We start from the raw sequence: 16,702 nt of genomic DNA, 5'->3' as shown, positions 1-16,702 counted from the left end.
TCTCTTTTATGTAAATCAAACTTTTAAGGACATGCTAAATTGGTCCATTAGCTGCCAAATGTGTAACAAGGAGCTAGCAGTGGAAATGTGTCACAAAAGTGTCACAAAAGCAGCTGAATTGCTAGTGCAGAAATCCCCAGGCCGGGTTTGCTGTCAGTGTCTCTGCTCCAGAGCAGCTGGCTCTGAGAGAAACCCGTCCTGGAAAAGGGGGCTAAAGCCTGGGTTTACAGCAGTGAGTGGTTTGGGGACTGTTCTCTCGTTTACTGAAGTTAACACTTCTGTGATTTTCTTGCTTTTTTTTTTGTAGGCATGCCTCCCATTCGGGACTTGGTGAGCCACTCCCCTAACCAGTCAGGTTAGCTACTTCCATCTCACCTGCTTTTACACTACCGTGTTTGTAGTAGTTACATGTTTCACACAATTTTGTCTGGGGTTTTTTTTATTATTTTTTTTTAATTCTTTGGCTTACATTTTTCAGTAGCATGTGCTATGTGAATGACTTTGGTATACTTTCTCTGTGCCATTGCATACTAATTTGGTTTAACATTTTTAATTTTCTAATTTAGCCAGAATTCATACTAAAAGCTTTTGGCACCTTAGCTTTAAAACACTAAGTGGGGTTATTTTATGTTTATGCTTACATGTTAAATTGCCTCTCTGTGGTATTAAATTGTATAATCTGTGCAAGCCCGTGCTTTTTATCAGAAATGTGCCGCAGCACTGTGGAGGAAATCGTGTATTCATTGCTCACTAAAAGCTCAGCAGTTTGTTTACTAAAATGCATTTGTTCATAAGGCCCAAAGGTACAGTGAGTGGCAAGGTGTAGTATTGACAGTCTGGGGGTACCAGGTGTACTGGAGCAGGAAAAGGAGGCAGAAGGAGCAAGATCCAGGTATTTCTTAATTTACACTTCTCAATTCTTCTGTTTATTTTAGCCCATATGATGGTACTTTAAAACAAACAAATTGCTTTTGTAAATACATACAGTTTCCTGCAAACATTTCCTGCAGAATAACTCATAGCTAGAAAGCATTACACTACAGGTTATTGCAGAGCATTAAATTACAACCAAGATTATTGAAAACAATCCTAACAGATTACAGAATTTTAAGGAACTCAGGTTTGTGTAAATGTTTTGTCCAGGATTTAAGCAGCAAAAGTTCAGTTGCAACTTTAAATAGTTTTGGGAAGAAAAGTGAGAGTAGGCTGTTGTGGCTGCTTGTGCTGTGCACCAAATGCAGTATATTGTCAGCTGTTGCTTTTCAATTTTGGGGGTGTTTTTCTGGTCTAATACCTGCTTGTTCAGTATTTGTATCCTTAAACGCCGAAGTTCATGGGTTGAGGCAATTCAGATAGGAATGTTCCAGAACAGTGGCTTGTACCAAACCTCACTAACACATATTTGTGTCCAGGAGAAAGACTGTTGGTCAAAGTAGTTTTGTATACAATAGGAGAAGATTCTGGCTGAGTGGAAGCTAATGACTGTGTGCTGTTGTGGATTGGCTCGGCACAAACTGCATCACAGTTAAATTAGGGTAATAGAGTTGTAATAAATACCAGCTTTCTTTATGTATTCTGCTACTGTGCAAATTAGGGTTTGTTTTACCATTTTCCCCAACTTGTAGTCATAACCTGTATCTCTCCACGCTTAATTCAGGCTGTTTGCCATCTGTATGCCTTCGTGTTGCTTTTGAAAGGGATGGTGTTTGTGTAATCAGGGTGCTGTTCTGTGCTGTTGGTTCTCTCTCTCCCAGGGGTGCAGACAACTCTTTGATCAGTCTCTTAATACAGGTTAAGTGTATTTTTATAAATATCAGGGTGAGAGTTGAAATCTTGAGGTTTGTTAGGTGGTGTTTTTCTGGTAGCACATGAATCAGCAAGTTCTGGGTTTCGTTCTGCTGAATTGCAGGCCTGGGAGCTGCCGAGCAGTGGAACAGAGCTCTGTCTGTCTGCAGCAGCTCTTTCCCCACTCCTCCTGTTCCACACTGCTGAGCCACCGTTCATTTTTGCACTTACCAGGGGGGCTCACCTTAGTGCCTGGACCCTCCTGGGCTCTCACCAGCCCCATGCTGAGGAGTGGTGGTGGTCCCTGCTCTGTGCTGCTCCAGCACTTGCACCCAGGGTCTCAGACTAGATTCTTTTTCACTGTATGATGAGTAATATTGATATTGATTAAAAATTAATTAAAAATGGACTTCTGAAGCAGAACTTCAGATGGGTCTTGTGCTTTTTGTGTCAAGTTGTTGTATAAAAATATCTTGAGTAACGTGTGTGTAAGAATCTTATATAATGCCTGTAATGGGGGAGAAGGTGTGTGTTCTCTGGCTGCTGTCACACAGCAGTTGGTACTGCTCTGCAGCGTCCTGTTGGGATTTCTGCCTTTCTGGCTGTCTTTGGTTTTTATATAAGATTGTAGGTTTTTAATATGTATGTGTTTCTAGAAAATACTTTGTATGTGGTGATACAGAGTGGGTTTTTTTTAAATGTTTCTCTGAAAAATAAAAGATCTTTGGGAGTGCTTCTCCAAGCATTTTGTCAGAGCAGCTCTGCATCCTGGGAGAAGTGTTCTGGGATATGTGTGACAGCATTTGGACAGCTGTACTTGGAGCTTTCTCCATCACCTCCTGTGACTCTAGTGTTAACAAAAGCAAAATAATACACAATAATAATTCCTGGCTTAGCATATTTATTCTTTTTTTCCTCTTCTGCTTAATGAGGTAATAATGCTAAACTTACAATAATGCTCTTGGACTTTCCTTCTTCCTTTTAGATCTGAACCACAGTGGTCTAGGATCCCATTATGAAAATTCTCACTGGGGACCAGTCTCTTCAAATAGTGACTCCAGCACAAACTGGGATAAAGTTATCGTAGACGGCTCTGACAAAGAAGCATGGCCATCGATCACTGGCAGTGACCCAGAGCTGACTTCAGAATGTATGGACACTGACTCTGCCTCCAGCTCTGGGTCAGAGCGGAACCTCGTTATCATGGCTTCAGGGAGCACAGGCGGAGAAAGCGATGGCATTCGCAATGGCATCGGACATGGGTCTCAGAATAAGTTTGTGGTTGGTAGCAACAGCAATAATGTGGGCAATGGAAGTATTAATGGACCGTGGGGGTTATCCCATGGATCCATAATAAGCACATGTCAAGTTTCTGTGGATGCTCCTGACAGCAAATCTGAAAGTAGCAACAATAGAATGAATGCTTGGGGCACCATAAACTCTTCATCAAATGGAGGGTTAAATCCAAGCACTTTGAATTCAAATGGCAACCATGGTGCCTGGTCCGTGTTGGAGAACAGTGGACATGCCCTGAAAGGGTCTGTGGGGAGTGGGAGTCCTGGCACAAGCATTCAGTGCAGTACCATAGGTCAGATGGCCAACAGCCAGAGTATTAACTCGAAAGTGGGTGGCTCAGCCCACGGTTCCTGGGGAAGCCTTCAGGAAAGTTGTGATTCTGAATTAAATGGTACAAGGAATGTTTCATTCAGTGGGCAACCTCAAAACCTTAACACTGAAATGAATGGACCAAATAACACTACTAACTTTATGACCTCTAGTTTACCAAACTCTGCTGGTTCGGTGCAGATGAGCGAGCTGCCCAACACTGCAGGGCCCGGGGCCTGGCGCGTGAGCACAATGAATCATTCTCAGATTCAGGCCTCTCCAGTGGCAAACGGCACTTCCATCTCTCACCTGAGCAATGGTGAGGCCAAAACTGGCGGCTCTTACGGTACTACCTGGGGTGCCTATGGTTCCAGTTACTCTGGAGACAAATGTCCAGGCCCAAACAGCCAAGCTAATGGTGACACTGTGAATGCAACTCTAATGCAGCCGGGCGGGAGCGGGCCTGGCAGCACTAACTTTCAAATCAATGGGAATAAAGGAGGAGGGGTGTGGGAGGCAGGGACAGTCAACTCCCAGAACGTGCCGTGGGGAAGCGGGAATGGTGCAAGTGCTGGCGGGAGCAGAAGAGGATGGGGCAGCCCTGCACAAAGCACTGGCACTAACATTTCCATCGGGGAATGGAGCAAACTGCCTAGTAATCAGCATTCCAATGAAAGTGTGAATGGAAACAGCAGGAAGTTTACAAATGGATGGAAGTCTACTGAGGAGGATGATCTTAACAACCAGAGTTCTGCTGCTTCCCAGATGGCTGAGCAGAACAGCGCGTGGGCCAAAACAGGGACAGGGGACAGCGAGGGGAGCTCGGAGAGCACTGGGTGCCATGAGGACAGAGGAGCTGCAGAAGGCCAGAACCGAGAGAGGAGGAAGGTTGACCAGCACACGTTACTCCAAAGCATAGTGAACAGAACTGACTTAGATCCACGTGTCCTCTCCAACTCTGGCTGGGGACAGACTCCAATCAAACAGAACACTGCCTGGGATACTGAAACGTCACCAAGGGGTGAAAGAAAAACTGACAATGGGACAGAGGCCTGGGGGGGCTCTGTGACACAGACTTCCAGCTCAGGGGGGTGTGTGGATAGACCTAGCCCTAATAATAACGATACCTCGTCTGTATCGGGGTGGGGAGATCCAAAGTCTGCTACAAGGTGGGGAGACTCCAAAGGGTCAAACAGCCAAGGGGGGTGGGAAGAAGATTCTGCTGCTACAGTAATGGTCAAGAGCAATCAATCATGGGGAAGTGGCAAAGAGGAAAAGTCATCCTGGAATGACGCACCGAAGATGAAGCAGGGATGGGGAGATGGACAGAAGGCCAGCCAGGGTTGGGCAGTGTCTGCCAGTGATAGCTGGGGAGAAAATTCCAGAAGTAACCATTGGGGTGAGGCAAAGAAATCCAGTTCTGGAGGTAGCAACAGCGACAGGTCGGTGTCTGGTTGGAATGAGCCGGGTAAATCGAATTCTGTTACTTGGGGAGGTAATAATGCAAACCCAAACAACTCTTCAGGATGGGATGAGCCTGCAAAGTCTAATCAGAACCAGGGCTGGGGAGACCCTCCAAAATCCAATCAACCTCAAGTCTGGGGGGACTCATCAAAGCCAGTCAACTCTCCTGAATGGAACAAACAAGATGTTGGCTCTTGGGGAGCCCCGTCTGCCACGAACAAACCCCCTGGGTCGGGCTGGCTTGGGGGGCCGATGCCAGCCCCAGCAAAGGAGGAAGAGCCCACAGGCTGGGAGGAGCCATCCCCTGAATCCATACGCCGGAAGATGGAGATTGATGATGGAACTTCTGCTTGGGGTGATCCAAGCAAATACAACTACAAAAATGTGAATATGTGGAATAAAAATGTCCCAAACAGTAGCAGCAGTTCAGACCAGCAAGCACAGGTACATCCGCAGCTACTGTCTTCAAGTGCCATGACTAGCAAGGAGAGCAGTTCGGGTTCTGGTAAGCCTGGCTTTTATCCAGATTTATGTTTTCTGATGATTATAAAGCAATTTTTTATTCTTGCTTCATAGAACAATGGAAAGTTCAATGCAAAGGACAAAGTGTGCTGATGAAGTACAGTTTTTATTTATTAAAAAAATGAACAGCAGGGCTCATAGAGGTTTGATGGTTTTGTACAGATTGGAAGATCTGCTCTAGTTTCAAATAGCTGCAGTAATAAGGACTAGAGAGCTCTGTTTGAGTTCTGGGGAGTGGGCATATGGAGAAAATATTAAAAATAGTATATGAGGAATGAAACTCTTTTTCTAAATGATTCTAAAACAGTTAAAACTTAATATTGCCAATGAGCCTTCCCAAAAAAAGCATTGAGCTGCTACAAGACAAAATGAAGGATGCTGGGTTTATAGAGACTCTGGATCAGACTTTCTGGTCTTGCAGTTTTGTGAGCAGTGAATAACAGTTTTGGAGAGGAGCTTACATGGTGTTTAGGAAGTATCTTGTGCTCTGTCTCTTTTTCAAGTGCAGAGAGAGGTCACTTACATGAAATGAACAGCTCTTAGGAGCTTAATGTCTTAAAAATTTGTAATATTGAAATGGGATTCTTCAGATACAAAATTTGTGTTTCTTTGATTGCTTTTATTACTTTTATTTATGGAGCAGCTTGCAGTTGTAATAATGGCCCTCACACAAAATGGAAATGTACGCTCTTGCACTTTTTAGTATATGTTATGGATCTAGGAAAAGCAAAACACTTGAGTCTCTTTAGGTAGCTTTTAAATCCTGTTCCAAACCATGCCAATAACTCCCCCTGCTTTGCAAAGGTTGGGGAGAGCCTTCTACTCCAGCCACTACTGTAGATAACGGAACTTCAGCGTGGGGTAAGCCCATGGACACTGGTACGAGCTGGGGAGAGCCTGTCAGCGATGCAGGAGGCACCTCTGGCTGGGGAAACGCTCCTCTTGGGCAACAGCCTCCAAATAAACCTGGTGAGTGCTCTCTGTGTCCCCCTGGAACAAGTGTGTCTGGGGAAGGGGAAGTCCCTCTGTGGAAGCTGCATGTTTTGGATGGGTGTTACCTTGTAGTCAGCATCAAGCTGTGTTTGGTGTGAAGGGCAGCAGCTGCCACCGAAATGTTCATGTGCTGGGCTTTTTTCACAACCAGGGCCTAAATCTATGCAAGATAGTTGGTGTGGAGATGATATGCCATTGACAGGCAGTCGTCAGACCAGCTGGGAGGAAGAGGAGGATGTCGAGATTGGAATGTGGAACAGCAGTTCCTCACAAGAAGCCAACCCATCGTTAAACTGGCCACCCTACATGAAAAAAATGCCCACAAAGGTAAGGAGCAGCTCGGGGCAAAGCTTGTTGTCATTTCTGAAAGCTAAGTCAGAAGGGATTCCTGCATGACTGTAGCACTACTGCACTTTAATTTTCATTCTTCATACTTTGTGATATAATTGAAGCAGTCGGTTGTAAATACCTGAGTTTCACAGAAATTCCTTTCTGTTTTTAAGGGAATAATGAAAGGTGGAAATAAGCAAGATGAAACATGGATCAATCCATTCATTAAGCAATTCACAAATCTCAGTTTTTCAGTAAGTATTTGTCTTTGTCTGGCTTTGCTGCCTTCCCACAGGACTGGTTACCATGTTCAGACTTTGAAATGCTTGGTGTTCATCTTCATCATGGTTTTCTTTTTACTTATGTTTGTCTCCCCTCTGTCACCCCTCCCTTTTCTTTGCATTCTCATTGCAAAAAGAGCTCTTTGTTGATGAAAAATGGTTTTGTAACCACTATCCAAGTGTTTGTCCCATAATCTGTTGCTTTACTCCTTGTTACGTGAGAGTTTTAGTGAGAGAACCTGTTCTCACTTGGATAGCAACTAAAGGGAGAAAATGTTTTAACATAGCATCTGATTGTCTCGATTTTTCTCTCTTGCAGGTTTGAATTGAAATAGTATGTAAGAATCTTTGTTTTAGCTCTTAAAAATACTATTATTAAATAATTGCGATTCATTTTATTACTTCAGAGAGAATCACCAGAAGAAACCATACAGAGCAATAAGATGGACATGTCTGGAGGTAAGAACAGCAGAACCAAGCTGGGCTTTATTGCTCTTCCTTCCAGATTCTCTTTTACCTTATATCCTTCTGTAAATTACTTTTTAAAAATGATATATAATGTATATATAGCTATACATAGTTAAGTATATATTTCCCTTAAGAAAAGGAATACTCTTGTAGAAAAAAATATTTGTGTGTGTGAGTAATGTTGCACACCTGCATCACCTGGTTGCTATAGGAATATTAGCCATATATCAAGCTAAACTTATATTTATATATGTTAAACTGACATGAGAGAATGTTTTCAGGGCACAGTGGGTTTGTTTCTTGTAATACAAATATCTTGGTTGCCCTCTGGGCACTTCACTGGGTATAAACAGAAATGTTCCAAATCCCAAACTGACTCATTGGGTTCATTCTTGGAAACACGTGTTCAGTTCTAAGAACTACATTAATACTGCATGATTATTTTAGAAACATTTAAAATTACTTGGAAGCAGTTATAATGTTTGAATCCATTGACTGTTACAATTCCTTTAGCAAATAAAAAATAGTACAATTCTTTAATACATTGATAACAATATACTATGATGATAGAATGTTTAAGTAAAAGTAATTGTAACATTGTAGTTTTTATTGTAGTTACTATTTTTTATTCCACTTTAAAATTGGTTATTTTCACTTTGAGGCTAGTAGTCTCTTGTGTAAAGAAACTGTTCGTTGAGTTTTAGATTTTAATATTAATGGCAAGCCTGATACTTAAATTATTTCACATTTAAAACAATTACATGTTCTTGGCTTTAAGAGGAAAACAGAGTAATATTTGCATGAACCCTTGAAAAATCATGGTGCTGATTCCATGTTTCCAGTTGTCTGTAGCCACTGATACACAAGGTTTTCTTTCCCTTTTCAGTAAAACCCAGAGAGTTTAAAGCTAAGCTGGTACTTCTTTTATGAGTCTCTTGCCCAGGAGCAGTGTTGGTTCAGGTCTTCATGAGCACAAGCTGCTTATGGTGTAGCTGCAGCCTGAAGGACACTTGAGTGCTGCAGCCACTGTCTCCTGCCCACAGGGTTACTGCAGGATAAGCGGATGGAGATGGACAAGCACGGCCTCGGCGTTGGAGATTACAATCGTGTGGTTGGAAAAGGCCCTGGTTCTCGTCCCCAAATTCCCAAAGAGTCTTCCATGGATCGCGGTCCTTACTTCGATAAGGTCAGTGCAGTCTCACTGGTGGACACTTCTGAACTCTCTGGCTCTGCGTTCTGAGCAGTTACCTGTGTGCTCCTGAGCTGTCTGCGGGTAGTGTAGAGGGGAGTGAGGGCTTTCTGGTTAATCCATGAGATATGAACTGTTCTTTTTGACTCACTGATATACAATGCTAAGCACTTTCTGGAGCCCTTTACGGTGCCAATGACTAACCTGATCTCTTTTGTTTTCTGCCTATTTCCTGCTGGTGCTGGACTATCCTGTGACTCTTCCCTTCTGCTCCTGGCAATGGTTTCTCCCTTCTGCTTGCTTGCTGGCTGGTTGTTGCGCCTCGGTTTGTCTGTCCCATCAGGATGGCATTGTAGCAGACGAGTCCCAAAACATGCAGTTTATGTCCAATCAAAACATGAAGCTTCCCCCTTCAAATAATGCACTACCTAACCAAGCCCTGGGCTCCCTAGCAGGGCTGGGTATGCAAAACTTGAATTCTGTTAGACAGGTAAGGCTGTATGCATATCCTTGGCATGTTACTTGACAGCATTTAATGCCTTTTGATATAACGTTGTAGCTGCCTGTGTGATTGATACATGTTTAACTTGTAACTGAAATGAGTAGGGTGGGAGAAGCAGCAGAACCTTTATTGTCACTGACTGTCCATCCTTTCTCCAGAATGGCAATCCCAGTGTGTTTGGTGTTGGGAATATAGCAGCACAGCCCAGGAGCATGCAGCAGCCTCCAGCACAACCTCTTAATTCATCTCAGCCTAATCCACGTGCTCAAGTGCCTCCTCCATTACTATCCCCTCAGGTAACTGAGTACAGAAAGCATTCTGTGTATAGACTACCTGAATGCTGCTTTGGAAAATTGTCCCTTGTTTGGTGGTGTTGCTCATGTTTATTCTGTAAATATTTGGGAACATATTTGGCTTGATAAGTATTTCAGAAACCAAGCAGCTGTTGACCAGAGGTTACAATGTTCTCCATGTTCCGGGCTAAGTAATTGCCTGTTACAGTCAGTCTCTCTTGGTCCTGGTCTGTTCTGCAGGTTCCAGTATCATTACTGAAGTATGCACCAAACAACGGTGGCCTGAGCCCACTTTTTGGCCCACAACAGGTAGCCATGTTGAATCAACTGTCCCAGTTAAACCAGCTTTCTCAGATCTCCCAGTTACAGGTAAGCTGCCCAGCTGGTCGCTCGGTGTTGTGTGTGAGTGAGTGGAGCCCGGCGTGGGCTGGGACTGTTCCTAAACCCGCGCGCACCACATGTCTCGCAGCGGCTGTTGGCTCAGCAGCAAAAGGCGCAGACTCAAAGGAGCATGCCTTCGGGGGGTCGGCAGCAGCAGGAGCAGCAGGTAAACAAACACCTTTATTTTAACTTCTCAAACTCTCTTCACAACTGTTTTTCATCCTGAGCTACATTTCTTGCTGTGAATTGTATTGAAGTGTGAAGGAGTGAATTGGGTTCGACAGGCTCTAAAGGAGGGACTTAGTGCTGGGGTTTGGCTGTGCGGGAGGCACGGAGCACAGAGATGCATTTCATTCTCTTTCTTTAAATGTGGAAAAGCTTTTGCCCATTGATATTGTAACTGCTCTGTTTTTTTAAGGGTCGATCTCTTAGTATGCAGCAACAGATGATGCAACAGTCCCGTCAGCTTGATCCAAACCTGTTAATGAAGCAGCAAACTCCACCCTCTCAACAGCAGTCACTCCATCAGCCCTCCATGAAATCCTTCCTTGAGAATGTCATACCCCACGCTACTCCTGAGCTGCAGAAAGGGCCATCACCAATCAATGCATTCAGCAGCTTCCCTATAGGTGGGTCTCCTGCAGTCTGTCAGTGCTTGTGTGACACAGACCCTACATTTCCCCTTGCCTGCCTCCTAAAACAGTGACTGTAATCCAGTCAGCACTTCCATTTTAGTGGAAGTACTAATTCTTTGTGGGGCTTACCCAGTTGCCCTTGTTCACCAAGGAGCTTTTCCCCAAGTACGCTCGTTCCCAGTGACTGTCTGTCACAGTGCTGAATGCTTTACAGTCCTAGGGAATGGTTGACTCTTTTAGTGCTTCTTTTATCCCATGGGTCCCTTGGGATCAAAGTGGTGCAAAGTCCTGGTTCCTGGAGCTAAAAAACTTTTAGAAGTAGAATCCATTCAAAGAATCCATTGATGTAGCCACATCTCTTTGGATTTCCACCATGATTTCCAATGACTAGAATTGCACAGGTAGAGTAAACTGTCAGTTTGCCTGTTAGTGGTTTTGCCTACGAAAAAACCATTTGGATCTGCATTTTTAAAGAATGGTTGTCTCATTTCAGGCAAAATGTCTGAATATTTATAAATACAAACATCTCCTGTTTCTTTCTCCCTATGTTTCCAGGCTTCTGTCCAATTTCTACTTCAGAAATTTCAGGCTTGTATATTTTCTCCTTTCTTTAGGTCCCTTTTTGATGCTATATTACACTTACCACAAGTGTTTACCATTTACCTCAGTTTCCTACCCCCATTTTTTTCCTCCCCTTCAGTTTTGCTTTTCTTCTCGCTTATTCTAGTTGGGTCTTTTCTGTTGGGCTGGTTTCCTTTGCATCCCCATTGCCTTTTGCAGAGAAGTTTGTTCCCTAGGGACTGCAGCTGACATCCCTGTGCTTGCAGGTGGAGTTGTGGAGCCAGCGGGGCAGTGCTGGCCCTGCATGTGCCACGCTGAGGTGGCTTGTGGCCAGTCCTAACTCCAGGCTGCTGCTTCATGGTTGCTGGTGATGATTGGCCTCAATGTCTAACTGTGCTTTCACTCCAAGGGCAAGGCATACAAATGAAGTTGTCTAGCTATTGCAGACACTGTGTTAGTTCTAAGGAAAGGAATTCTCTCCAAACTCCATGCTGGGGAATTGTATCCTGCCTGCCTCGGGTTCCTTTCTGTTTCATTCTTGAGCTGGAATATACTGTTACATAGCTGCCTTCTCTCCTGAATCACGGCCACGTCTCAGGAACCTGCAGTATGTGAAAGGTTGCTTTGAGATCCCCCAGGAATCTGCTGCAGTACACGTAGGAGTTCTTTGGGATCCCTCTGGAGTAACTGTATAGTGATACAAGCACATGGAGCCACACTCAGTCCTCATAAAAGCTTAAGGGAAAGAGTAGCAGTTTGCTGGAATTTCTTCCCACCTTAGTGAGGAATTTAGTCCAGATGCGTGCTGGTGTCACCCTCCCAGTGCGGTAGTGCAGCCGTGTGAGAGGGAGCCCAGTTTGCCCAGTTGTCTCCTGGACAATCCAGTAGGAATGTTGTTTTCTCCAGGTTCTCATGTCTGTCAGGAGACCCAGCAAGGACAGCAGGGAGGCTGTGTTTCCATTCCAGGGAAGGAATTTGTCAGGATTCACTAGATGCTCACCCAAAGCAAGAGACTGGGGGCTGGGATGTTCTCTCCCTGACCAGTCCTGCAGTCACATCTCCATTCATTATAAAATTAAGTATTTGTAATGATAAAAACAACCTTTTTCTGCCAAATAGTGAGTATAGCTGAACAATATGAAGTCTTCCACAATAGGATATGAAAAATTACTTCTGGGAAGAGAGTTTAAATTATGGATCATGTCCAGGGATTGGTGTCCACCCCTGAGCCTCCCATACAGGGTCTCCCATACAGGGCAGTGGCAGACCTGTGCCTGCCAGGGGCTGGCATTGGCCTGGTCAGAGCTATGCACCTCTGCCAGCCTGGGATCCTTTGAACCCTTCTCTGAGGTCTGGCCTCTGCAGCTGCTCCAGAGGTAGAAGGAAGGTTTCTGTGGTGCAGTCACTGCTCTGACAACAGCAGAGTGCCAGAGGGAGGTGTCAGAAATAGGATCAATTGGACTTTGCTTTTTTTCTGCTTGAGCTGTTGGTAGTTGTTACATTTTTTAAAACCCTCCTGTTCCAAGCACTTTGTGTAAGGCTTTTCTAGGAGAGGCTTTTCTGGCTTCAACTCCTGATTATGCCTTTAAGATAAACAACCCAAACCCCAGACAAACAAACCAGCTTCTCTATGGCTGTGAATGTCCACTCAGGAGCAAGATGAAGCCCTCGTTTCCAGTGCTGAAGGAAGGCGTTTCTAGGAGACATTTGAGAAGCTCCCTGTGTGTCTGTGGCCCCAGGTGAAACCATTGTAGTGGTTTATTTTCAGAAATAAAGTCATTAGATCTGAAGGGCTGGAAGAGTACCCAGGTATGGTTGTGAGTTCAGGATTCTTACAGACCCAGAAAGAGAGCAGGCAAAGTCAAAAAAGTGTGGGCACATTGTCAAAGCCCAGAACAGCTGGTTCTCCCAGGTATTTGGGTTGGTTTGGGTTGGCATTGTCTTGGTTCTCTGGGAGAGAAACATTTGGAAGTACAGACCACAGCTTAGAGCAGGCCAAGACAAGTTCTGTTTGCCCCGTATTTTAGGTATTTACATTTTAGTTTCTCTAACTTCCCAATGGCTTCTTCCGCTGACATTTTTGCATGAGGACATGAGCTGAGAACTTGGGAGTGCTTTGCATTGCTCAGCTTAGCTTCTGTCTGCAGTGAGTTCATGGAATTAAATGCTAGAACGTTCCTCAAAACCAGGGACTTGGAAGCATGACATAACCATAGTAGTGTGCTCTTCAGTGCTTATTGGGACAGCAGCGGTGACGAGCAGAAGCAGTTCAGTCTGTATTTCATAAGCTCTGTATGCTTTCAGGAATGAACTCAAACTTGAATGTAAACCTGGATATGAGCAGTATTAAAGAGCCACAATCTCGGCTGAGGAAATGGACTACAGTCGACAGCATTTCTGTGAACACATCCTTAGATCAAAACTCCAGCAAACATGGTACGTTCAGCGTGTCCTCGAGCAGTGGCACGTCACACTGTCGTGTTCTGGGTGCAAGGTGCAGGTTTGCTGTGTTTGGGCTATGGTTGTAACTCCTGTGTTGCTGTAGCTGTCACAGTTTGTTTTGTGTTGTCTGTGCCAACCTGCTGCTTGCCTTTCACAGCAGCCACAGATTTGCTGACTGTGCTTACAGAGTGATCTTGTGATGAGATTAGTAGAAACATTGTACAGAATTCCTTTTTTAACCAGACTTTTCTGTAAGTGTGACTGTTGCTACTAGTTTTACCTTAATCTCGAGTGGAATGCTTCATATATTTTTAAGCCAAAAGCTTTAGGTTTTCAAGTTTTCTCTCCCACCACCCTGCTGCCCTAAGGCGATTTTTGGGGATTTACCACATTCTGGGCATGGCTGACATTTTTACTGACAGGTTTTTGGTTATGAATGTCTTTGTTTGCCTTCTGAAATTGGGGAGAACTTAGAAGGGCTAGACTGGTACCATTGCTGTCCTTAGTTTTAGAGGAGATGGACTTGGTTGCTTTATGTTTCATTCCAGTAATCAGGATTCATATGACATTTCAACTGTTTCAGTTGCTTGAAATCTCATCCAGTTAAAATTTGAGTCTATAGCCCAAAGATTCTGTGTCTAAAGATAGTTATAAATGTCCCCAGTCTCCTGTTACTGTTCAGTCTCAGATTGTTGGGGTATTTTTAGATGTGTCAGCTGCTTTGCTGCTCTGAGATGACTTTGCTGCTGTAGCATGTAGTGACCATACCCTGGAGCTGAACCCCATCCAACTGTTACCACAGGCAGGGGTGGTGTTCCTTTAGCTGCAGGTGATGTTTTCCAACTAGTACTAGGAATTTCCATATTGCATGGAATCCCTAACTCCCTCAGAACTGTAGCAGAACTGGCTTTGCTGTCTGATACCTTTTAAACCATTCCGTGCTCTGTCTCCAGGGATTTTTAAATTATATATTTTTCCCTCCCATGAATAGGAGTAGAATAAACAGACCTCTGCAGTAACTAAAGATTCTTCACATGCTGTAGCAGTTTGTTCTTAGAGCCCTCCCACCACAGAATCCATTCACTACCCCCTTTACCCAGGTGGGGTCCCACAGAATGCTCTCACCTCTGGAGTTAATACTTCAGTTCAATAGATGTTACATTGGACACATGTACTTTCAATGAAAGGATTCCATGGAACATTATTCTTACAGCTTTCTCCTGAGTTATTCAGGCACATTTAATTTTAGGTTTCCTATATAACTTTCTATATAAGAAGACAGTGAGCTGCCATATATTTTATTAATGATTTAGAAGGGCATGATTTTATATATATTTATATAGGGATATAAAAACTGGCTTTGAAAAATATTTGACCGCTATTTGTGTTTGTTTTTTTTTTATTCAGGTGCTATTTCAAGTGGTTTTAGGCTGGAAGATTCTCCATTTGTTCCTTATGACTTTATGAACAGCAGTAATTCGCCAGCCAGTCCCCCTGGATCCATTGGGGATGGCTGGTCCCGTGCCAAATCGCCTAATGGCTCTAGCAGTGTTAACTGGCCCCCAGGTACAGCTCCCCTGCCCTCCCCCTGATGGGTCCCCTGGGTTTGTCCTCGGTTCCTTGGGTGTGCCATGTGGAGGGGACAGGAGCCAGCCTGCAGAGGAGCCTGAAGGATGTTCTTAGCAGATGGAAATGGAGAGCAGGAGTTCAGTTGTACAGAGAGAAGTGTATCTGCCTGGGGTGATGGGAGCAGAGAAACTAGAAATTAGGTGAATAAAGTGAAGACTAAATTAAGTTAAAGGTTTGGGATTTTTGGTCATTAAGAGATGTATTGTTTAGACAGCTGTTTCCTGTTTTAAAAAATAATCAAAATAAGCTTCTTTTGTGCATCTGTATTCCTAGAGTTTCGCCCTGGTGAGCCATGGAAAGGTTATCCAAACATCGACCCCGAAACTGACCCTTACGTCACTCCTGGCAGTGTCATAAACAATCTCTCAATTAATACTGTGCGGGAAGTTGACCACCTCAGGGACAGGAACAGTGGTAAGCTCAGCCTGATTAATTTGTGTAACCTTCCCTCAGTCACAGTGACTCCTCTCGTGGAGATGTTTCCTGCTTGCTCCTCTCCTGGGCTGTCCCCTGTGCTGTGGATTTGGGATGTGTTCGCTGCCTGCTTCCCTCCTGGTTTATCTGCTGTGCTGTGCCTGTCACAGCTGCCGAGCTCACCCTTGGCTCAGCTTGCTTGCTGATGCAGTGCAGCAGCTATCCCAGGAATGTGGGCAGAGGAGCTGTGCTCTGCATCCTGATGTCAGCTGTGCACACCCAGAGTGTTTGGAAGCAGCGCAGCCATGCAGGAATGTAGAGCCTGTGCTCTCTGTGAGCGTGGGGTGCTCCTGCTGCCACCGTGTGCCTGTGCTGTGGATGGAGGATGGGGCCTGAGGAGTGCAGGACCCTCTCCTGAGTGTGCAGTGTGTTCAGGCTGGACCACAAACCACGCCTTTCAATCCTGCTGCATTTGTGACATGCTGTGACTGACTCTGCCTTTGTTACAGGGTCATCCTCATCTTTGAACACCACGCTGCCTTCAACTAGTGCCTGGTCATCCATTCGTGCCTCCAACTACAATGTTTCCCTCAGCAGTACAGCACAAAGCACTTCAGGTGACGTCTGCTTGTATTGCTCTGACCTGGCTCCTTCCCCTTCACTTGATTCAGGGGGATCCCAGATGTTAATAAAAGCAGTGCCAAGGTCTCCCCAGAGTGGTAACTTCACTGATTTCAAAGCAGTTATTTTGATTTTACTCTAATTTAGCAACTTTTCTTTGCAGTGTGGTGACAGTTGCAGCACCATGGTGATTGTGGTTGTCTTTTGTGTCTTTTAGTAGCCAGAAACAGTGATTCCAAATCAACGTGGTCTCCTGGATCAGTCACTAACACCTCTCTGGCTCATGAGCTGTGGAAGGTCCCTTTGCCACCCAAAAGCATCACTGCTCCGTCCCGCCCACCTCCAGGGCTGACAGGCCAGAAACCGCCCTTGTCCACTTGGGATAATTCCCTTCGTCTGGGTGGAGGATGGGGAAATTCTGATGCCAGATACACCCCTGGTAAGGACGTCCCACTGTGCCTGGCGGGGTGTGTGGTTTGTTTCCAAGCTGGGGAGTCTCCTGTGTGTCTGGCTGGATAATCTGTCCCTGGAGGATACCAGGTGTACTGTTGGCCTTGCCTAAAGCTGGTGCATATAGTGCACTGCAG

General features: G+C 44.7%; 1 protein-coding gene across 11 annotated transcripts in view; it reads left to right on the top strand.

Annotated features, from left to right (window-relative positions):
• TNRC6A (trinucleotide repeat containing adaptor 6A) overlaps window positions 1-16,702 on the top strand; it is a 57,263-nt gene that overhangs the window by 36,774 nt on the left and 3,787 nt on the right. For 4 of the 11 annotated variants that reach the window (XM_050317921.1, XM_050317918.1, XM_050317915.1 and 1 more), the window contains 18 exons: window positions 308-355; window positions 2,771-5,359; window positions 6,181-6,345; window positions 6,521-6,696; window positions 6,873-6,953; window positions 7,388-7,439; window positions 8,492-8,634; window positions 8,981-9,127; window positions 9,298-9,435; window positions 9,673-9,801; window positions 9,902-9,979; window positions 10,232-10,442; window positions 11,004-11,036; window positions 13,314-13,445; window positions 14,859-15,017; window positions 15,354-15,494; window positions 16,004-16,111; window positions 16,333-16,554. In XM_050317921.1, the coding sequence (XP_050173878.1) occupies window positions 308-355; window positions 2,771-5,359; window positions 6,181-6,345; window positions 6,521-6,696; window positions 6,873-6,953; window positions 7,388-7,439; window positions 8,492-8,634; window positions 8,981-9,127; window positions 9,298-9,435; window positions 9,673-9,801; window positions 9,902-9,979; window positions 10,232-10,442; window positions 11,004-11,036; window positions 13,314-13,445; window positions 14,859-15,017; window positions 15,354-15,494; window positions 16,004-16,111; window positions 16,333-16,554 (4,752 nt within the window). The remainder of the gene's footprint in view (window positions 1-307; window positions 356-2,770; window positions 5,360-6,180; window positions 6,346-6,520; window positions 6,697-6,872; window positions 6,954-7,387; window positions 7,440-8,491; window positions 8,635-8,980; window positions 9,128-9,297; window positions 9,436-9,672; window positions 9,802-9,901; window positions 9,980-10,231; window positions 10,443-11,003; window positions 11,037-13,313; window positions 13,446-14,858; window positions 15,018-15,353; window positions 15,495-16,003; window positions 16,112-16,332; window positions 16,555-16,702) is intronic. The other 7 variants (XM_050317919.1, XM_050317922.1, XM_050317920.1 and 4 more) reach the window with 7 other exon arrangements.

This window comes from Myiozetetes cayanensis, unplaced genomic scaffold (assembly GCF_022539395.1).
Source record: "Myiozetetes cayanensis isolate MyiCay16 unplaced genomic scaffold, myiCay2020 scf20-37, whole genome shotgun sequence".
NCBI classification, from domain to species: domain Eukaryota; kingdom Metazoa; phylum Chordata; class Aves; order Passeriformes; family Tyrannidae; genus Myiozetetes; species Myiozetetes cayanensis.
This window is presented reverse-complemented; position numbering and strand designations above follow the sequence as displayed.